This window comes from Myxocyprinus asiaticus, chromosome 49 (assembly GCF_019703515.2).
Source record: "Myxocyprinus asiaticus isolate MX2 ecotype Aquarium Trade chromosome 49, UBuf_Myxa_2, whole genome shotgun sequence".
Taxonomy (NCBI): Eukaryota; Metazoa; Chordata; class Actinopteri; order Cypriniformes; family Catostomidae; genus Myxocyprinus; species Myxocyprinus asiaticus.
The window spans coordinates 8308057-8331539 of NC_059392.1; the positions used below are offsets into that span (position 1 = coordinate 8308057).

The following is a 23483-nucleotide window of genomic DNA, read 5'->3' on the forward strand; positions in this document are numbered from 1 at the left end:
TTAAGGTACGGTTAGCAGACTAAGCTATAATAAATGATGAGTCAGGTTATTGCTGCTGTTCTGGAGTTCCCGGGACTGAATGCTAAAAGCCTTCAAACAAACGTCACTGCATGTTCAGGTGCTGAGGCCAAGGAACTATCGCAAAAATAAGAGAAGGTCTGCACTCAAATAATGTCTCTAGAATTGTTTTTTTTTGGTTATTTAGCAGTAGAGGACTTAAAAACAGATGTTTTGGCCAAAAGCCTTCCTCATACCCAAAATGCTTGAAAGGTTTAGATGTTAGTCAAAAGGCTTTTTCCTGGTTAGAATTCTTTGACACCAAAATAACTTCAAACTAGTTACAGTCTTTACTTGGGTCAATTTGCATCTTAAATCTAGTTTAAGCTGCCACGCTCTTAGAAATGTAGCTAATCCATAGCTGTGTCCCAAATGACTCACCAAACACTGTGCACTTAACCTACACTGATGAGCCTTAACATTATGACCACCTGCCTAATATGCTGTTGGTCCTCCGTGTGCCGCCAAAACAGTGCCGACCCACCGAGGCATGGACTACAAGACACCTGAAGGTGTCCTGTGGTATCTCGCACCAAGACATTAGCAAGGTGGAGGTGGAGCCGCCGTGGATCGGATTTGTTGGTCTAGCACATCCCACAGATGCTCAAAAGATGCTCAAATGCATCTTTATTATTTCTCAAAAAGGATTTCATACAAATGTTCACCATATTATTCAAGAAGTATTTTTTATAAATATCATTATATATTTGAATGAATATCATGTTTAAGTCATTGAATGTATGAAATGAATTTTCATGATTTTATTTTTTATGGTGAGTTCAAATCATGTCAGAAATACCATATTTACGAGATTCTGACTTCCTTATGGAATTCGTAATTACAAGTTATAAACTTGGAATTCTAGGAAAGCTTGTCTTGTCGTCATGTAAGAAGAACCAATATTGTAACAACCTCAACAGTTAAAAGTAATAGTGACCACATTTCTGTTCGATTGCCATTTTGTTATGCCATTGTTACCTTTATTCTTGGAACATTTAGCAAGAACATATAGAGGTGAATTAATGTAGTGATAAATATTCTGCTGGCATCAACAACAAAGCCTTTTTGGCGTTATGAATGTTCCCATACAAAAATAACTTCCGAGGACATGAACATCTTAAAGACGAAGAATCTCCGAGATACCATCTCGTAATTAGTAATTCCGACATGACATGAACACAGTGTAAGTCCATGTCCACTTTAATATATTTTCATTTGAAAACGTGTTGATGATTTTGCTATGTTCAAACTGGAATGGCGTTTCCCTCCACAGAGACTTTTGAAAATGCTCTCCATAATGGCATACTTTGGAAAACAATCAATTAGAAAGTTGAAAACTTTTTTTAAACAATAACCTATTAGTGTTTACGTTAATATGTGATGTTTTGCCAAGCTAGAACCTTCTTTATAGTAAAATCTCCAAGTTAATTCTCTCTAATTTGTGATTTGTTCTGTTTTGCAGGTTATGTTTTTCACACTATGTGCTGAACGCCCACAATGCCAGAAAATATTTAAACATTCTGATCTTTGGAAGAGCGTTATTGGTTCTAGTGGAACCTATAGGACTTGCCATATTGTTTTACACAAAACGAATACAAAAACTAATGCTGCAGTAAGAGAAGATCTTTGGGACCAGTGCATCATTGTCACTTCGTTACAATGCCCGTGCAAGCCCCGCAATGGACCGAGTTTCTATTGTGTCCCATCTGCACACAAACCTTCGAGGAGAGCCATCGCAAGCCCATCAGCCTGGGCTGTGGCCACACCGTGTGCAAAATGTGCCTGAACAAACTGCATCGCAAAGCCTGCCCGTTCGATCAGACCGCAATCAACACGGATATCGAGCAACTGCCCGTCAACACTGCCCTTCTACAGCTTGTTAGTGGACAGGTAAGTCATGACACACGCAGGCAGGGTCCAAATGTAATTTTTTGTTACACCTTCCAATGCTTAGTGATTTGAGAATTTCTCAGACATGAATATTCCTTGATCTCAATGGCATTATTTAGCTTATTCTAATAATTCAATTTATACCAAAGCATTATGTTATAGTTCCTTATAAAGTTTCTGGCCACGGCAAAATAAATATATTTTATTTACACTGCAAAGAAATTATTTTCTTATTAGAATTTTTGTCTTGTTTTCCAGTAAAATATTCTTAAAACAAGATATATTTACTTGACAAGCAAAATGGCATAAGATATAAAAAATGGAGTAAACTTTATGCTTGAAACAAGAAAAAAAAAAAAAAATCTGCCAATGGGGTAAGAAAATAAACTTGTTTTCCCTTTATGCTAGAATTATACCATTTTCCTTGTCAAGCAAATATATCTGATTTTAAGAATGTTTAGATGTTTTTACTAGAAAACAAGACAAAAATACTAATCAAGAAAATGATTTTTTTGCAGTGTGCTTGCCGTTGGCAATTTTTACCTGTGCTTTGTGAGTGCTAATTTTGGATCGCGCTCGCAAAGCTTCCAATGCACCGTGAACCAAGCGCTGACCCCAGTTCAGTTTGAAATGCGCAAAAGACCAATGAGACATTACTGTAAACAAGATGAGGATAGTTCACTCTGTACCAAGCAAGGAACACATTTATTTGTACCAGATATGCTTAACTCATATGAATGCCTTGGTTTTTTTTTTATTCTTTTTTTTATTCCCAATTTGGAATGCCCAATTCCCAATGTGCTTTTAAGTCATCGTGGTCACGTAGTGATTCGCCTCAGTCCGGGTGGCGGAGGACGAATCCCAGTTGCCTCCGCGTCTGAGAACATCAACCCGCGCATCTTATGATGTGGCTATGATCTTATGACGCTCAACTCACCACGCGCCCCACCGAGAACGAACCACATTATAGCGACCACGAGGAGGTTACCCCATGTGACTCAACCCTCCCTAGCAACCGGGCCAATTTGGTTGCTTAGGAGACCTGGCTGGAGTCACTCAGCACGCCCTGGAATTCGAACTAGCGAACTCCAGGGGTGGTAGCCAGTGTCTTTAACACTGAGCTACCCAGGCCCCCAATGCCATATATTTGTAAGTTTTGGCCCCCACCCTAGCCTCAATCAAAGTCATACAACAGCTAGGACAAGGAAGTAGAACTACCGCAGTTCCCTGTCACTCAAACAATGCACTTTTTATCCCTTTCTAAATGACTGCGATAATGATCACAACATGGGGCAAAAAGACCAGACTGTACTGGTAATGCGGACAATGCAGCAGTTGCAATTTAGCTGAAGGTGTTTACTGCTTGATTTTCTGAATGAAAAAAGATGTAGCGGTAGCAAAGAAAAGGTCATGGGCAGAATGGAGAGATGTTGATATTCAATAGATCACAGGGCGTTTCTAACAATCAGCTTGTCATTCTGGATTGGAGCCATGATGTGACGTACTGAAGCATGTGATGTTTGCATGTCTGTAGATTTGTGTGTGTTTGTCCAACTAACAGCAGATTTCAGCAGAGTCATCATGGTCAGAGGAGGAGAACTTAGTGTTCATGCAGTCTAATGACACTTCCATGACGGTGACAGTCAAGGAAAACCTCAAAGACAATAAAAGTTGAATCAACATTGTTTACCCTTCATTCCCAGCCCAGATCTTTTGATTTCTGTAAAAATCCTTCAACATTAGGCACAAAACACACACACCCTTGGTGACGGGTAGGCCTCTCACAGTTATTACATAATTGGCATGTTGTGATTCTTTGAAATGATTGCAATCATTGTGCATTTTATAGTCCAATTACATATTGCCATCCAAATTAGACAGCCTCAACAGCCCTTTTTTTGGAAAAATACTTGTTCCTCTCCCTGTTCTTGTTATTAACAACGCACATGATGTTGTTATACATGATGTTTTCTGTGGGTGTGAACATGTTATGCATGTAGGAGTGAAATGTTTAGAGGAATGCCTACAGCATTCAAAAGCTCATCTGTTCTGCCCAGTTATGTGAAGAATGCAAACAAGGCCTTTTATGTGTACAGGAACTATTTTTAGGTGTATAATAAAAACTAAATAAATGTGCACGAGGACCATCTTTGGTTGTACATGGACAATTTTTAAGTGTACAAGAACTATTTTTAGGTGTACGAGGACTGTCGCTAGGTGTATGGGAATTATCTTTAGGTATACGAGAGCTATCTTTAAATCAGAACACTAACGGCAAAGTCCTTCGCTCAGAGCAAAAACAAGTTTGTTCGAAACAGTCGAGCAATGGTATATTGTTCGTGAATATTTGGACAATGTCCATGCTGCTGGGGGAGGTGTTTAGAGGAGCATTTAAATATGAGGATGCACAAGACTACAAGTTAAACATCAACTAATATGACATTAAAATGTGTTATCAATGACTTCATTCCTCATTCTATGAGTAGAATTCACATGAGATCAGTAAAAGATACTGTTTTAACCACTTAATTATGATTTCAAGTAATATAGGCTATTTGCAGTATATAATGTGTCATTTGTCGTGTTTACATTCTGCATTCATGACGCTAATTCACTAACATGCTACGCGGCCATAATATGTACCAGTGACCCATTTATTATAACTGCTACTGTATTTGATTATACTGCTGGAAATATGGATGTATTAAATAGTGCCAAACAGGTATAAATGATCAGAATACAGACAAATCTCTTATGTGATTGACATGACATTGACCAATTGCAGTATGAAGGTGTTTATCAGCCAGTACAAAATATTTTGGTGAGCTGTTTTAACCACTGAAACAAACTCAAAACACCACTTTTTGGGTTAGAAATTACGTCACACTCATTCGTTCTTCGATTTTGTTTGAATTATATGGGGCCTTAAGGTGTACAGGGATTATCTTTAGGTGTAAAAGTGATGTATTTAGGTGTACGAGGACTAGCTTTAGGTGGGCGAGAACTATTATTATATGTACGAGAGCTATCTTTAGGTGTACGACAATTACCTTAAGGTGTGCATAAGGTATTTTAAGGTGTACGGGAATTATCTTTAGGTGTACAGGAATTATCTTTAGGTGTACGAGAATTATCTTTAGGTGTAAGAGTAATATATTTAGGTGTACGAGAATTACCTTAAGGTGTACGATAACTATCTATAGGTGTCAAGAACTAGCATTAGATGTACAGGAATTATCTTTAGGTGTACAAGGACCATCTAAAGGTGTATGGGAATTATATCTAGGTGTATAAGGACCATCTATAGGTGTGCCAGAACCATCTATTGGTGTACAGGAATTCTCTTTAGGTGTATAGGAATTATCTCTAGGTGTATAAGGATCATCTATAGGTGTGCAAGAACCATTTATTGGTGTATGAGAATGATATTTAGGTGAACGGGAATACTCTTTAGGTGTATTGGAATTATCTCTAGGTGTACAAGGACTATGTATAGATGCACGAGAACTATCTGTAGATGTCTGAACTATTTTTAGGTGTACAGGAAATGTTAATATGGAACGTTAAATATAATGTCTTATTTTCTTCCACAGGTTTCCAGTCCTCAACCTGTTACCTTACTGACAGCTGGTGAGGACATCAAGCACTATGAGGAGTCCCGCACATGTGTGGAGGATCTGGCCCTCTATCTCAAACCCCTCAGCAATAGCAGAGGTCTCTGCATTTTTCATTACATTCAAATATCAATATTTACCCTTGATTCATTAAGCGTTTATCAAGTGACTTACTTACAGTGGTTAAACATTTTTTATGTACAGATGGTTTTTCTTAACTATTCGTTAAGCTCAACTGGTAGCTGAGAAATGTAACGCCATGTTACAGATCGAACAGTGGCTCCACAGTTACAGATTAAACATAGTTCCAAACAAAAAGATTTATTAACTGAAATTCTGTGTGGACTTCAATCCGAGATATGTCATCTTTGTCAGGAAAACTAGTGCATATTGTTCCAACAAACATAGTTATATAATATTCACGGCATTTTTCAGTGCAAAAAAAATCTAAGACCGGCCTTTACACAGAGGATCACTGTTGATGCTTGATTGTTGTTCATCTTGGTCCATGCAGGTGCAGGGCTGAATGGCGCCGCTCAGAGCGTGCTCAGCAGACCCATGCAGAGGAAGCTGGTGACTCTAGTGCACTGCCAGCTGGTGGAGGAGGAGGGCCGGATCAGGGCCATGCGGGCGGCTCGATCTCTGGGTGAACGCACCGTCACTGAACTCATCCTGCAGCACCAAAACCCCCAGCAGCTCTCCTCCAACCTGTGGGCCGCTGTCAGAGCCAGGGGCTGCCAATTCCTCGGCCCTGGTAATGCTTAGGCAATGTTTTACCTACTTTATGCAGGTGATTTGTTATGTGGGAGCTAATCAATTTCTTGCTGTTCTATAGCCATGCAAGAAGAGGCACTGAAACTAGTCCTGCTTGCTCTGGAAGACGGTTCTGCCCTCTCACGGAAGGTTCTGGTCCTGTTTGTGGTCCAAAGACTTGAACCCCGTTTCCCTCAGGCCTCAAAAACCAGCATTGGACACGTGGTTCAGCTCCTGTACAGGGCTTCCTGCTTCAAGGTGCCTCTGCCTTTCCTTTACATTATTGATGCTTCTTTTTGTTACAGATTTTTTGGAAATCTTTATTTGATAGAAGTGGAAGAAATATGTAATTTCCTGCATATCTTAGTAAGTGTATGCTTTTTTTTTAAAATTTTTTTTTTTTACCTCAGGTCACCAAACGTGATGAGGATTCCTCCTTGATGCAATTGAAGGAGGAGTTTCGCACATATGAGGCTCTTCGGAGAGAACATGACTCTCAGATTGTTCAGATTGCTATGGAGGGTGGACTGAGGATTGCTCCTGACCAGTGGTCCTCTCTGTTGTATGGGGACCAGTCCCACAAATCCCACATGCAGTCCATTATAGACAAAGTATGTATGGTGAAATTATTAGTTTTATTTACGGTAATATGTTTTTCACTAGTTTGATTTAATATACACCGATCAGCCACAACCACCTGCCTAATATTGTGTAGTTCCACCTCGTGCCACCAAAACAGTGCCAACCCGCATCTCAGAATAGCATTCTTAGATCATATTCTTCTCACCGCAATTGTACAGAGCGGCTATCTGAGTTCCCGTAGACTTTGTCAGTTCGAACCAGTCTGGCCATTCTCTGTTGACCTCTCTCATCAACAAGACATTTCCGTCCACAGAACTGCCACTCACTGGATGTTTTTTGTTTTTGGCACCATTTGGAGTAAATTCTAGAGACTGTTGTGCATGAAAATCCCAGGAGATCAGCAGTTACAGAAATACTCGAACCAGCCCGTCTGGCACCAACAATCATCCATGCGATTATCTAATCAGCCAATCATGTGGCAGCAGTGCATTGCATAAAATCATTCAGATACGGGTCAGGAGCTTCAGTTAATGCTCACATCAACCATCAGAATGGGGAAAAAATGTGATCTCAATGATTTGGACCGTGGCATGATTGTTGGTGCCAGCCAGATAACCGCTCTGTACAATTGTGGTGAGAAGAATATCATCTCAGAATGCTATTCTGAGATGCAGGTTGGCGCTGTTTTAAATAACTTTGAAAGCTTACTAAATTATGTATTTAAGTATTGTTATGGATTTTTAATGTAGGGTTACTAAATTTAAGAAGAAATGTTTATATGTAAGAAACTGTTAAACAACAGAAGCTTTTGAGACACATTTTGGAATGATTCATGATTACATTTTTGGGAATTATAGCTTAAATTACTCAGACTGGTCATGTTCATATTGTTCTCTGGGTAGTATTTTAAGGCCTCACTAGGTGGTGCCATAGAATTTATTTTAAGATGCCTTTGGCTCTTATGTGTTTCCATTCTTCATTCACACCTCCCTGCATAGAGAAAGAATGCTGTAGGATGTAGTGAAAATGAAACTCCACTTCATACATAAAAACGTATTCATACTTGTTGATTTTGTCATGCCAGTATGTAAAGTATGTGTTTGTGGTAATGTGTTTGTTAGTTGCAGACACCAGCATCGTTTGCTCAGAGCGTACAGGAACTCACCATTGCCCTGCAGAGAACTGGAGATCCAGCCAATCTCAACCGCCTCAGACCCCATCTGGAACTGCTGGCCGACATTGACCCCAGCCCAGGTTCACATGCTTGCTTATGACAAACACGCACACATAGTAAACACAAAGTCATGTATTCATATCTTTCTGGGCACTTCCACAAAATACATTACTAAGTGTAAATATATTTATTTACATAATAAAAATACATTGTGTATTTGGTGTATTTTATTATATTTGATTTATTTTATATTAACAATTATGTACAGAGTATAAATTGATAGGCTTAAATCCTGAATTTTTTGTGCCTAATTTTTGTACTTATAGATGCCCCTGCACCCACATGGGAGCAGCTAGCCAAAGGGTTGGAAGCAGTGCGGACAGTGGTGCACGGCCTGGTGGATTTCATCCAGAACCACAGCAAGAAGGGAAGTGATCAGCAGCAGGTCAGTAACCACATCGCCTATGTCACAGCCGCACAGATCACATACTTAAATAACTCCAATAGAAATGTGAGCAAGCATATCCCCATATCTCCACAGCCACCCCAGCACAGCAAATACAAGACCTACATGTGCCGGGACATGAAACAGAAAGGAGGCTGCCCTCGCGGAGCAAGTTGCACCTTTGCCCACTCGCAGGAAGAACTGGAAAAGTAAGAAACAAGTTGAAACAAAAGTGCAAAACTAGGCAGATCACAAACTAGCATAAAACTTAAAACACACACTAGTGCAAAACTAGTTAAAATAAAAGTGCAAAACAAGGCAGAACACAAACCAGCACAAATCTATACACAAATCTTTTAATACAAACTAGTGCAAGACTAGTTTAAACACACATGCAAAAATAAGCAGAACACAAACTACCACAAAACGTTAGTTAATGCATTAGGTATAATGAACAATGACCGTTATATGTTTACAACATTTATTAATCTTGGTTAATGTTGGTTTCTAAAAATACAATTGTTCCTTGTTATTGTAGGTCATGTTAGATCATAATACATTAACTAATGCTAACACATAGAAATAAGTATTGCTAAATGTAGAAATTAACATTAGCCAATATTAATAAATGCTGTTAAAATATTGTTCATTGTTAGTTTAACTAATGTAGTTAACTAATGTTAACAATGGAACCTTATTGTGAAGTGTTACCAAACAAACTAGTGCAAAACTAGTTAAAACACATAAACGAGTGCAAATCTAAACTGCCTGGCCAAAAAAAAGTTGCATAGTCTAATATTTAGTTGGACTTTGCTTTGATTACGGCACGCATTTGTCGTGGCATTGTTTCGACAACCTTATGCAGTGTCACAACATTTATTTCCATCCAGAGCTGCATTAATTTTTGACCGAGATCTTGTATTGATGATGAGAGAGTCGAACCACTCCTTAAAGTCTTCTCCAGCACATCCCAAAGACTTTCAATGGGGTTAAGGTCAGGACTCTGTGGTGGTCAATTCATGTGTGAAAATGATTGCTCATGCTCCCTGAACCACTCTTTCAAAATTTGAGCCCGAAGAATCTTGGCATTGTCATCCTGGAATATGCCAGTGCCATCAGGGAAGAAAAAATCCATTGATGGGATAACCTGGTCATTCAGTACATTCAGTTAGTCAGCTGACTTCATTTTATTGCCGCATAACGTTGCTGAGCTTAGACCTGACCTATAAAACAACTCCAGATCATAACACTGCCTCCAGAAGCTTGTACAGTGAGCACTATGCATGATGGGTGCATCGCTTTATGCACTTTCCTTCCTACCCTGATGCGCCCATCGCTTTGGAATAGGGTAAATCTGGTCTCATCAGACCACATGACCTTTTTCCATGGCTCCACAGTCCAATCTTTATGCTCCCTAGCAAACTGAAATTGTTTTTTCCGATTAGCCTCGCTAACAAGTGGCTTTCTTGTGGCCACACAACTGTTTAGTCCCAATCCTGTAAGTTCTCGTCCCTGTGCATGTGGAAATGCTCTGACTTTCACTATTAAACATAGCCGTGAGTTCTACTGTTGATTTTTTTTACGATGTCACTTCAAGCGTTTTAGTGATCTCCGATCACGATCATTCAAGATTTTTTTCCGACCACATTTTTCTGCAAAGCTGACGGTTCACCACTATCCTTCCAGGTTTTAATAATGTGTTGGACAGTTTTTAACACAATTCCAGTGATTTCAGCAATCTCAGTTGTTTTCTTTGCTTGATGCAGGCCAATAATTTGCCCCTTCTGAAACTCAGTAACATCTTTACCACGACCACGGGATATGTATTCCGCTATGGTCGTTTAAGAAATGAGAAGCTACACACTGCATCCGTTAGGGTTAAAAGAATTGTTGCCTGCTGAAACATATTAATCACTGCAATGATGATCCAATCATAGGCTCTTAAGTATCTGCTTATTTAAATCCAAACGGCAACTCTTTTTTTTTTTTTTTTTTGGCCAGACACAAACTAGTTCAAAACTAGTTAAAAGACAAACTAGTGCACAACTAGGTAAAATATATAAACAAGTGCCAAACTAGATAAAACAGCAACTAGTGCAAAACTAGTTAAGGTCCCTCTCCAGTCACTGGTTTAACCCCTAAAAACTCATCTTTGTTAATCAGAATTTTAAAGTTTTTTTTCCATGAAAATAATCCTTTCATGACTTAAAATGGCTTAGATATAACTCTGCACCTTTGCCTTATTTAGTATGTAAGGAGCTATGAATATGCAAATTAGTCCCCGCCTCCATCTCCACTCACCCCTGCACCGTTCGCCTGCAGCTTGGGCTACCCTCTCACCTTCAACTCTGTTCACTGTAAAAGTACTAAACGCTACACAATGGCAAGTGGTAAAATTGGAGTAATTCAGCCATAAATGTTCAAACCAGAAACTGATTCTAAAGAAGAAGAGCGAATTGTACAGGGTCGCCTACAAGTCGATGTATCACAATGGTAATGTATTTTATGTATTGCTCTCTACAACGTTAAAAACTTAAGTTACATAACAGTAATAGATAACATGATCCTTCAGCTTGATTACATTATCAAACAGCTGAAAATGTGTTGCTAATGTTAGACAAACATTGTTCCCGTTCGCCACCTCTGACAAGTTAGATACCTTGTAAAGATAAACACCCAGATGCGCCGTTAGGAAGAAATGCTTTGAACACCATAGAAAGTCTCTGGAGAAATGTATATAGTTCATCATAACTAACATCGTAATATAAAATATGTATATGTTTTGAGTAACGTTTGCCGTAACTTTCTTCGTCAACATATCCAAGCCATACAAAATTTCCTGACAGCGTTTGACATGAATCATCATGTAACTTGGCATGCTCACATTGGCTAACTTTATCTAGCACACTGCAGATTTGTTGGACACGGTCAACGGATAAAACACAAGAAAAAGAATCTTACCGGTTGACCAACGTGTTGGCTCATACTTGCTGTATCCCCAGAATAAATTTATGGAACCGCGTTGGGCTTCAATATAAGTTGTGGCAAAACCCATCTGTTTTTAGGTACAATTTTCAAAACAGTTCTCTGTAAAATGATTACAGTAAACCAGAGTTTTCTCTGGAAGTTATTCTGAGACATTACAATTTTTCCAAATAAACTGCACCCATTTATCTTGGATTTTCAGATCCTTTGGTAATACATGAAGGCTCACCATTTGTCCTTTCGCAACTTTGCATCCGAAAACAGAACATGTATTGCAAAATAACCAATACGTAGCTACACCTGACTTCTCCTGAGACCCCTTGCTTTGCCATAGCGTATGCTATTGATATGGAGAGCCCCATCCTGCAAGTTGAAAGGATTGGTTCCTTAGGTTTGTGACGTATGAAACCCTGGCTGTCTGAATCCGTATTTTTGAGACTGTCTTTGGCACACTGCAGTTCCAAGGCGAAAATGCTCAACCATGGCGTTGACTGCTGATTTCACTCATGTATGTCTTCTAGCATATAAAAAACACCATATGGACATGTAAACAAGGTTAAAAACTTGATTTTCACTGGAGGGGGTCTTTAAAACAAAAACTAGTGCAAAACTAGTTAAAAGAAACTAGTGCAAAACTAGTTAAAAGAAACTAGTGCAAAATTAGTTAAAACACACAAACTAACGCATAAACTTGTGCTCTGTATTACCGTTAGCCTCACCTTCTCTTCTCTGATGGCAGATACCGTAAGATGAATAAACGTTCTGGAATGCATCGTCAACTCAGCCAGTCCCTAACCCAGCTGAATGAGATGGACCTTGGCGCAGGTCTGTTGCCTGAGGAAATCCTGTCCATGGACGGACTGCCACACAAGTCGACTTCCATCGCAAACAGCTTCCTACCAGCAGGCCCTGGGTCTACTCTTGCCCACCTGGTTTCAAGAGGCTCAGATCCGTCTTACGACCCATCCCACAAGCTCGGAAAAATGGACCCTGGGAGCCTCAGTGCACCCAGCTCACCTCCAGACTCGTGAGTTTTTCAGTATAGTACTAAAGTAGTTGAATGTATTATAGTATTAATAATAAAGTCAGTCAGTTTAGTGATCATTAAACAAAAATATCTGAAAAGTGCGTTTTTAACCATTTAGCAAGCACAAAAAAAAACTTTCTCTCTTGATTTGCAGATTGGACCCTGTCCCAAAACCAGGGATGTCCATGAACCCCCACTCTAGGATGGCAGGTGATGGTGTAGTTGGACAGAAGCACATGTCTGTTCCCCACATGTATCCACCACACCAGCCTGACCATTACTACCCTGAGACAAGAGCGCCACCCCCTTCCGCCCAATATGAGTCCTCTCAGTACGCTGCAGGTACTAAAATTAATATTTTTCTTTGAATCAACACAGCAAGTTATGTTTTGAACTTCTGTATTGCTTTACAAAGTTTAAAAAGACTTTATTTTCCTCATTTCAACAGGTAATCCTTATCCCCACCACCAAGGCCACCCACGCTACAGCCGCCACCCTGCTCCACCTTCAGAACCAGGCATAGCACCATATCAGGACTCTTACCCCAGCTCCTATGCCTCAGAGCGCCAGTACTCCAACCCATCCTCCAGCTCCCATTATGGATACCCTTCACACCATGATGACCGCCGCCACCCTGCTTATTCAGGCCACCCCCATTCCCAAGCTTTTCCCCCACGTGATGAGATGATAAGGAGGAGTCCAGCACCTTTGGACGTCCCTCCACCCCTCCAGCCCCAAAGCACCGCTTCACCATACCTTCCAGAATCAGCTCAGGAGAGATACGCCACAGAGAACTATAACCATTCTAGTCAGATCAGGAATTACCACAGGGTAAGATTCATACTTGCTTAAAGGGATAGTTCACCCAAAAATGAAAATTCTGTAATCATTTACTCATATTTTTAAGAATATACAGTGGTGGTGGGGCCTTGGTAGCTCAGCAAGTAAAGACGCTGACTACCACATCTGGAGTCGCAAGTTCGAATCCAGGGCATGCTGAGTGACTCCAGTCAGGCTTCCTAAGCAATCAATTGGCCCGGTTGCTAGGGTGGGTAGAGTCACATTGGGTTAACCACCTCGTGGTCGCTGTAATGTGGTTCTCGCTCTTGGTGGGGCGTGTGGTGAGTTGTGCGTGGATGCTGCGAAGAATAGCATGAAGCCTCCACACGCACTAGGTCTCAGCGGTAACGCGCTCAACAAGCCACGTGATAAAATGCACGGATTGACGTCTCAGATGCAGAGGCAACTGAGATTCATCCTCCGCCACCCGGATTAAGGCGAGTCACTACGCCACCACGAGGACTTAGAGCGCATTGGGAATTGGGTATTCCAAATTGGGGAGAAAATGGGAGGGAAAAAAAAAAAGTATGTGAACCCTTTGGAACTAGCTGGTTTTCTGCATTAATTGGTCATAAAATGTGTTTCCTACAGAATTCAGCTCTTGCAGTGGGGGGAAACGCCCCTCCCACCCCCAATTTATATTATTTTATACTATATTATTTATGTAGTTTATTTGTATTATAACATTTTAATTTTTACATTTATTTAAAAAAAATATTGCAAAGGTCTATCTGTAGCTAGCTACACTGTCATTTGAACATTGAACAACACTGATTCAGTGAGTTCAGTAAGCATTGTCACGTGCTTGTGTAAGTAAATTAAATTGGTTATTCACTTGTCCGAGTAAAAAAGTGACTTGTCTGGTGTATTATGATACATTGTCACAATGCACAAAATTCGGAGTCAGTAATTTAATTAGACAATTCTTGATACCAGCTTCAATACCACAACAAATAATAACACTAATTTGTTAACTATGTAAGAATTGTTTAAAGTTCTCAAGTAATTATTCAAGACTAGTGAACCATCAGTAAAAAAGTAAACAGCAATGAATAGAAATAGATTAAAAATGGCAGAATAAAAAATAAAAATTAAGAAAACTGCTTATTTTAACAGCTTTAAAAAAATTTAACAGCAGTTTCAAGTATTCAAGTAAACATTCAGAATGAAATGCGATATGAAATTACTACTGGTCGTCACTGTATGATTATAATACATTTTAAAGCTACTAAAGTTATCCAGTCAAGAGCAGCGAGTTTTCTCATTTTCTTGTTCTGGTTGTTTGATTAATATAATGAAACTCTGGACAGCAGCAGGTCTATTAGCTTACATTTATACTTACAAGTCTAACAGTTTGTTACAAATCCTCTTTTTTCCCCCACTGTTTATGTTAACTTTAGACATAACTCACTGTTTACATGAATACTTCACCAAGACGGGCATTTTGGCAGAATTTTAAAATGTATTTGACTGTTCAGGCGCTTATACGCATCACCACAAGCATTCTCTTATTTCAGTGGATCGTTCAGTCCTACACAATGCAGTAGAATAGGGGTCGGCAACCTTTTTGACATGGAGTGCCATTTTTTTTTTTTTTTTTTTTTTTTTTTCTGATCAATGGCTGTGCTGACGCGCCAAAGAAAAACATGAGTCCACTTGTGAAAATGTTCCTATTTTGCATTTTTCTATTTTAATCCTTTATTTTTCATTACAAATTATCAGCATAACGGTTTGAGTTAAAAATTTGTGCAAAACCCACATGTGAAAAATCTTGCATGTGAATTTTCACAGAGCATCTTGTGAAAGTGCTTTTATGAAAGAAAGCCTCTCCTTTTGTACAAAATGAGTTAACAGTTAATGTTACAAATTTGCTTATTTGATTACTGATCACGAATTTGTGTGGAATCTTAAATATTTCTTATGTCATTTATCAAAATCACACAGAGGGTTAATCACTAGTATGCAAGCAACAGTGAGAGCCATTTTACATATATATATATATATATAAGTTTTTTGCACCTGCATTCCAATGTACATCTTTGGTGTAATCCTTCCTCATGATCACGCACTGTGTTTTCATCAGCTGAATAGGAAGCTAAACATCATTAAAGTGTGACGAGACTCGTGCTACACGTGCAAGCCATTCGCGCATCACAAGTCGATCAACTATTTAGCCCTTTTCTGTGAATCGCACCTGCGAAATCCTAAAACTTTATTTCCAAGCAATTATAATCTTTCATGTCTTTATTGAAAACATTGCATTAAACATTCACAGTGCTGAGGAAAAAGTAAGTGAACCCTAGGATTTAATAACTGGGCGATCCTCCTTTGGCAGCAATAACCTCGACCAAGTGTTTCTGGTAGCTGTGGATTAGACCTGCACAACGTTCAGAAGGAATTTTGGACCATTCTTCCTTACAGAACTGCTTCAGCTCAGCCATATTCTTAGGATGTCTTGTGTAAAAGATTCTCTTGAGGTCATTGCACTGCATCTCTATTGGGTTATTGTCTAGGCTCTGACTGGGCCGCTCCAAAATGTGGATTTTCTTTTTTTTTGAAGCCATTCTGTAGTGGATTTACTTCGATGTTTAGGGTCATTGTCCTGCTGCATCACCAAACTTCTACTGAGCTTCAGTTGGCACATAGACAGCCTGACATTATTCTGTAGGATATCTTGATAAACTTGCGAATTCCAATGATTCCTTCAAGTCTTTAGCTGTCACTCTAGGATTCTTTTTTTACCTCATTGAGCATTCTGCGGTGTGCCCTTTGAGTCATCTTGGCTGGACGCCCACTTCTAGGGAGACTAGCCACAGTACTAAATTGTCTCCATTTATAGAAGATTTGCTTATCTGTGGACAGATGAATATCTAAGCACTTTGAGATAACTTTGTAACCCTTTATAGCTTCATGCAAAGCAACAATTCTTCTGAAATCTCATTTAATTAATTGGATGCCAGGTTTGCCAACTTCTGACTCTAATTAGCTTTTTTGTAATCTTTAGACTAGGGATTCACTTACTTTTCCACAGCACTGTTAATGTTTAATGGATGTGTTCAATAAAGACTTGAAAGATTATAATTGGTTGTGTGTTGTTAGCTTAAGCACATTGTGCTTTGTCTGTACCTATGACTTTAATGAAAATGAGATTACATGTTCTAAAAAATTAATGCAGAAAACCAGCTAATTCCAAAGGGTACACTTTTCTTGCCACTGTAGTCCTCTAAGTAGTCAGTCTCAACCTCTAAGAAGACACAACCTGCTAATGTGCCCTTGTTCTTTTCCCAGAATGCCTACACTCGAGCACAATCCTCCTTAGACTACCTGCACCGTCGCAGACAGGAGATCATGGCCCAGCTGGAGGAGAGAACGGCTGTCTCGCATCCATCCTTCCGCTCTTCATCATCCCTCTCGCACACCTACGACCCCAGCTACCCTCAGGACATGAGAGCACAAAGCCATGTAAGCTAGAAGAATATTTCTCCAATCTAAAAGGGATGGTACCGTTTTGGTAATATTACCAGCTAATCTAATAAATGGGCTATGTTCATAACATTTGCAGTACATGGAGAAGAACTCCCATGGTTTTGGACATTTCCGGGAGTCGGACTATACTGCCTCATATTCGCCTTGGTCATGTGACACCTTTAGTTCCTACATTGGCAGCAAGGATATGAAGTCCAAAGAGGGCATGAACGTCATGGAAGTAAGTTCGTGATCTGCCTGTTTATGAGTACACAGAGTGTGGGTTTGGATATTCTCATGCAGTTCTAAATGTGATATTTTCTACTTGTTTGTTGAGAGATGTGCTATTACTTTATAAACGATCGGACTTGTGTCTTTCACTTGACGGGTGGAAAAAATCTATATACATACACTGAAGGAGGCACCTGAGCCACTGCATAGCAATGCAATAAAAAAACTCAGAAGTCCCTAGCAACTGCGTGGCAATGCCCTGGCAACCACCCACAACACCCTAGCATTTTGCATGGGCAAGCTTCACTAACATTTCCTTCATAAAATGTATATTTCCCATTGTAAATGATGCCCTTAAGCTGTAATGTCAATATTGATAGTCAATAAAACTCTGACTTTAAGAGAAAGAATTCACATTACAAAGAGATTTTGTTAAATTTTCTCCCAGACACTCAAATTTGTGCTGTGTTTACAGTAGGCATTTCAGTACAAAAGGTTATCAGTGTTTATTCTGTCTACTTTGTACTAATCATACTGTTGACAAACCAAAGGCCAAAAATATATTACAGAGGAGCAGTGAATTTGTTGATGGCTTAAGCTTATTCAATGAAATAGGTTGGATTATATACATGTTCTGAGATAACCGAACAATAAAGTTAGATATATTCCATTCAGTTCTTTTGGCAATAAAACAACTATTTAATTGAAATTGTAAACACATTTATTTTTAATTTTTTTTCTTCAGCAGAATGTGGAAAAAGGCAAAGGTCTGAGAGCGCACGGCTTGGAGCTTCAACGCAGAGACGTCAAAGACGATGACCCCATCATTCCCTTTGGCTCCCTGCCGACCGTGTCTCGCTTTGGAGCCATCTCACGCACATCTAAACCGGGCTACCCGCCAAACAGTCCAATGCCACCCTTGCCAAACTCTGCCAAACATACTGCGTCTGCTGGTAAAATCCTACTACAGCTTGATATAATGCAGCTGAACTGACATTTCTGAGATGCCTTTTAATTTCCAATGACAATGAACTAATCATTTTGATTCTCACCTGTCGGGTTTTTGTGGGCAGTGGTGGCTCAGCGGTTAAGGCTCTGGGTTAGCCCCAGCACCGCCAAGATGCCACTGTTGGGCCCTTGAGCAAGGCCCTTGACCCTATTTGCTCCAGGGGCGCCGTATCATGGCTGACCCTGCACTCTGACCCCAGCTTAGCTGGGATATGTGAAAAAAAAAAAAGAATTTCACTGTATATGTGCAAATGTATAATGTGTGATAAATAAAAATTATTATTATAATTATAAATTATAATTTTGCCTCGGCTAAAGACAGAATCTGCAGAATCAGACTTGGATTTCTGTGGATTTCTGTGAAATGGATTTAAACGTTTAAAAAATGTGTTAAGCTGAAAATATTACCAATTGAGCAAAAATATTGTTGCTAATGGGACTGCAAGATTATTTCAGTGTTTTTGAATGATTGTTGTCTTTTCTTGCTCATTTAGCTGACTACACCTATGGGAACCACAGTGGGTGGAGTAGCGAATCCTACCAGCAGCACCAAACATCTCAGGGACACTTCAGTGAACGGTATATTGCCTCGTCCATAGTCCTCTCATAGTTTTATTCTACATGTCCTAAATTAGCAAATGGTGAGTATTTCTTTCTCATTCTGCTGTTTCAGTTTGTCCCCTGCAGTGCAGGCACGGGAACAACTGAGGATGGAGCTCCAACAGGTCAACCAACAGATCAGCCAACAGAGCCGTGGCCTGGAGGTTAGACTCTCTGTTGATGAATAACTTAATGCGTTTCCATTTTAAACGCATTGATTTCGCTACATTTATGCATTGAGCGCACAAACTTTAGAAAACAATCACGTTAGCAAACTGAAAACAGATTGTAATGGAATTGGCCTTATTCTAAAGGTCTGTTTACACCACGTCCGATCCAATTAAATAACACAAATGTATAAAAGTATTTTAGAAAAAAATTTGTCATTGTCTTCAGTCTCTTAAAAACTATTAGACATTAATTAGATTGTTAGATTAATTGTTCGATATTCAAATAATTAAAAATGAACAATATCAGAATGAAAAAAAATATCGATCAACGCAGTACAACGTTGTGTAAAAGAGGTCGAAGAGATGTATTGCTTCGTCTTAAACGCATATTATTGCACGTTTTTTTTCATCCCAAAAATTCAGGCTTGGTGTGAATGGAATAAATCATTTCTAGAGCTGTCAGAATTAATGCAATAACGCATGTGGTTAATTCAAATTTAGCTTAATCGCGATTAACGCATTTACCATTAATACAGCATAAACACTTGTTGGACAGGGGGAACCTTTGTGTCTGCTAGGAGTCATTACACTGATGGACACACCACAACACACAAAGCAGTGATTCAGTGTCAGTGATAAAATGATTGGGAAAGGAGCTCTTAATGCTATTTGTTGTATGAAACAAGCCCAGATGGGACTTGTGAAAGAAATCAAGAATTTTCAGCCTATGTAAGGCACATTTTAATTACCACAGAAGTACGTCAAGTCTTACCTATCACCAAAACTGATATGAGACGTTTTTGTCTGCTTTTCATGTGGAGTCCAAAGTTCAATGCTAGAGTCAAGCGTCGATGCTCTGACATGAATCATGAGCGCAGCTTCACGATTGCTGTAGGAAAGTGGATAGCCACAGTCTACCAGCAGATTAATATCATGGAGGATGAGAGTTTAAGAGATTTAATGCCCATTGCAATGAATATGCAACATATGTGGGAACTAGTTCTTTCAATTAGACAACCTCCCACTTAGACTTTGGGAAACTTTTAATGTTACTTAAATTGGTGCTATTTTAGTGCATTTCTATCTTTATACTGTGGAAGGCCTTGTTTGGAAAATGTTAATGAAGCATTATATTTAGGGCCCGAGCATCAGAGGTGCTAAAGCTCTAATGTTTTTAGAATGTTTTTTCACAATTATTAGGGCCCGAGGAGGTGCTAAAGCCCTATTGTTTTTGGAATGTTTTTTTCACAATTATTATTTTTAGTTTTAGCGCATTCACCCATTGTTTAGCCATTCATCATGCTTGGAAACTCAAGAAACTTGGCACACACATCAGACCTGCATAAAATCAAAAAGTTATGTAGTTTTTAGGCTTGGGTGTGGTGGTCGAGGAGCTCTACAGTGCTTCCAAACGCATGCAATGGTTGGGATGAAGTTGCTCAGATGTGCACAAGATTCTAGTTACTGCTCTCATCATGTTAGACGAAGTTCACTTGGTTGTATTTGACTCCGCCCAACAGGAAGTCAGCCATGTTGGATGGAATGTGGTATTTTCGAATTTTCCCACGGTGTTTTGAGGGGCTAACGATGGCTGAAAACTTAGTTTACACATATATTTGTCTAAGGACATCTTTTGATTTGATATTGCAATTCAATATAGATGTGCCTCATCGATTCCACAGCGCCCCCTAGTTCATAAATGCATATTTCACGCCTTTGGAATACTCAAACTCTTGAAACTTGGCACACCCGTAAAAGTGTGGCAAGATTTTATAATTCTTTTGTCATTTGTCTTGGGTGTGGCCAGTGGACTCCATAGCACCCCCTAACATTTCCGAATGAGTTTATCACTGTGATTGCCACAGAGTTTGTCTGATATTCACAAGTTTTGGTGGGGACATTGTTCTCATCATGACAGACATATTTCCCATTGGCTTCTATTAGCTCTGCCCAACAGGAAGTCGGACATTTTGGTTTGTTTGAAAAAATTCATGCTCCTAAGGGATTTATGTGACAGGCACCAAACGTGGCCAACATACCAAGACATTGAAGATGGATTTTTGATATATCGAACAGTGTTACAATGGCGAGGCGATAAATTTATGGTGAAAAATGAGAAACAGGAAGTGATCATATCTCTGGCGTGCGTTGTGATTTAGATCAAAATTGATTGGTATTGGGGGTCTTTTTACAGACTTTGGAATAGCACTCTCATTTTTACCTGAACTGCTTCAAACTTGTTTAGAATAATTTCAGAACAATGCTGTTGTGAAATTGGTAAGGATTTATTGATATTTTTTTATAATGTTGCCATGGCAACACATTGAATGTTATTATTCCTTTCTTTATATATTAGGTGTGTTTTGAGGCACTTGGAATGCTTAAATTTACATGACATTTGGCACACACATCAGAGTTGTTAACCATTAGGGCTGGGCAAAAGTTCGCGTGGGGGGGCTCAGTTTTGCCCCCTTTAAAATATGCATGTATGGGATGCTCTGTAGCACATCGTTTTTTCAGCTACAGTCTCTAAACTCGGTACATATATAGATCTCATCAAGCCAGACAACTTCGTGCTGACAGTCTTAAGCTCTGCCCAACAGGAAGTTGGCCAGGATGTGGGTATAACTTGGTAATGCTTGGTCTGATCAGTTTCAAATTGGGCATGGTTACCAATGGGCCATTCCTGATTACACCAACATGGCAATTATGAGTCATAGTTATAGCACCATCTATATTAAAATAGTTATGCTGCACTTTGAAGTAGAGTTTATATGGATATGTCTTTAGGGTTTATCTTGGGTACCAGAGAGTTTGTCATTTGCCTGAAAAGTAGTCAACAAACCCTACAAATTAAGGTGCAATATTAATCTGAATACAATCTGTTGATGTGTCATTAAGGGGTTGCTATGGCATTGAATGATGGCATGCCAAATAGGAAGTGGTAAAACCATGATCGTGGTCCATTGCCTCAACCACCAAGTAGTCAGACCTATTTAACATTTTTGTCAAACTAGCATTGCAGATGTTAACAAATATTTAGGAGTATGTTTTGAGCGGTTTTTTTATGTTGTTGTGGACAGAACACAAGAACTGTTATGGTCTGGTATTGGTTTAACAAGGATCCAGAAGCACAGTCTAATACTATGTTCGTGGTTCGTTAGCCTCAACCACCAAGTAGTCAGACCCAAGTTTTGTTCATGTTACAAATGAAATTTGTACCAGAATAATACTGCAGATGTTAATATAAACATAACTCTGTTACCATTCACATATGTTAGGCAATATAAGATGGAATAAACTTAAAGCTTACACTTTAGTATTTATAGGTATGATTATGGTGTTTGGCAGACGCTGTATTCAGTTACACAATTTTATATGTTATAGAAACACTGTTATGTTCGTGAAAATGTACAGTGAATTGCTTCATGTGTACTGAAATATACTGAACATTACATTTATATAGCACTTTTCTGACACTACACTCAGAGAGCTTTACACAGTGAACAAGGGACTCTCCTCAACCACCACCAGTGTGCAGCATCCACCTGGATGATGTGACAGCAGCCATAGTGTGCCAGTATGTTCACCACACACCAGATATTGGTGGAGAGATAGGGTCAATTAATGGATGGGGATTATTAGGAAGCCATGATTTATAAGGGCCAATGGGGGGAATTTGGCCAGGACACCAGGGTTACACCCCTACTCTTTTCAAGAAGTGTCCTGGGATTTTTAGTCAGGATCTTGGTTTAACATCTCATCCAAAGAACAGTGCCTTTTTACAGTATAGTGTCCTCATCACTATACTGGGACATTAGGACCTACACAGTTCACAGGGTGAGCACCCCCTGCTGGACTCCCTAATACCTCTTCAAGCAGCAACCTTAGTTTTCCCAGAAGGTCTCCCAACCAAGCACTGACCAGACTCAGCCCTGCTTAGCTTCAATAGGCAATCAGTCTTGAGCTACAGGGTGATATGGCTGCTGGCATGACTTGTGCAATGATAGTATATTTAGATGTCATTTTATTGTACACATGATCAATCAATGTTCCATTTTCAGTGGTAGGTTCTTTGACACACTGAACATAGCCTAGGTTTGCCTTGAATGTAGACATTGTGTGTGTTTTCAGTTCATCATGGTTCCAAACACCAATTAAAAAGATATTATCTGACATATTGTTTAATGTATTGCAGAGTTTGGTAATATATTTTTGAAACAGATAAGCGATATTGTGGTGGCCTGTAAATAACAATTATGATTATATCAAGTTTGATGAGTTGACATAATATGCACTCTGTTAACATTGGGAATGTCCAAAATATTGTAATCAATATTAGTTCTACAGTTTATGCCAACATCACCATGTTTTTGGTGTCGAATTGAGTTTGACAGAGTTGTCTGTACTGTAAGCAAAACAACATGGAGCACTGTTAAAGTGGTTTCCTTCGATGCAAGTGGATTCACTTGATATGTTTGCAGGCAGCCATGTCTCTGTTACAGCTATACAGCTATAATTATAGGATTGGATTGAAGCTGTTAAATCTAGCAAATGGCAGTGTAAACCCTGAACATTCATTAGGAAAATTGAAAAAGATTTGTTGGTGTTATGTGGTGAAATATTGTAAAGTTCAAACTGT

The 23483-nt window shown here is 39.3% G+C and overlaps 1 protein-coding gene across 2 annotated transcripts in view; it reads left to right on the forward strand.

Moving 5' to 3' along the window:
- Positions 1-23483, forward strand: part of LOC127438592 (roquin-1-like) — a 44213-nt gene that overhangs the window by 5045 nt on the left and 15685 nt on the right. The window contains exons 2-17 of one of the 2 annotated variants that reach the window (XM_051694285.1): positions 1520-1947; positions 5541-5661; positions 6076-6315; positions 6397-6572; positions 6725-6925; positions 8018-8150; positions 8397-8515; positions 8612-8724; positions 12240-12527; positions 12682-12869; positions 12976-13358; positions 16656-16829; positions 16930-17073; positions 17809-18016; positions 18566-18650; positions 18745-18835. In XM_051694285.1, coding sequence (XP_051550245.1) covers positions 1717-1947; positions 5541-5661; positions 6076-6315; positions 6397-6572; positions 6725-6925; positions 8018-8150; positions 8397-8515; positions 8612-8724; positions 12240-12527; positions 12682-12869; positions 12976-13358; positions 16656-16829; positions 16930-17073; positions 17809-18016; positions 18566-18650; positions 18745-18835 — 2895 coding nt within the window. In that variant the 5' untranslated portion in view covers positions 1520-1716. The remainder of the gene's footprint in view (positions 1-1519; positions 1948-5540; positions 5662-6075; positions 6316-6396; positions 6573-6724; positions 6926-8017; positions 8151-8396; positions 8516-8611; positions 8725-12239; positions 12528-12681; positions 12870-12975; positions 13359-16655; positions 16830-16929; positions 17074-17808; positions 18017-18565; positions 18651-18744; positions 18836-23483) is intronic. The other variant, XM_051694286.1, reaches the window with a different exon arrangement.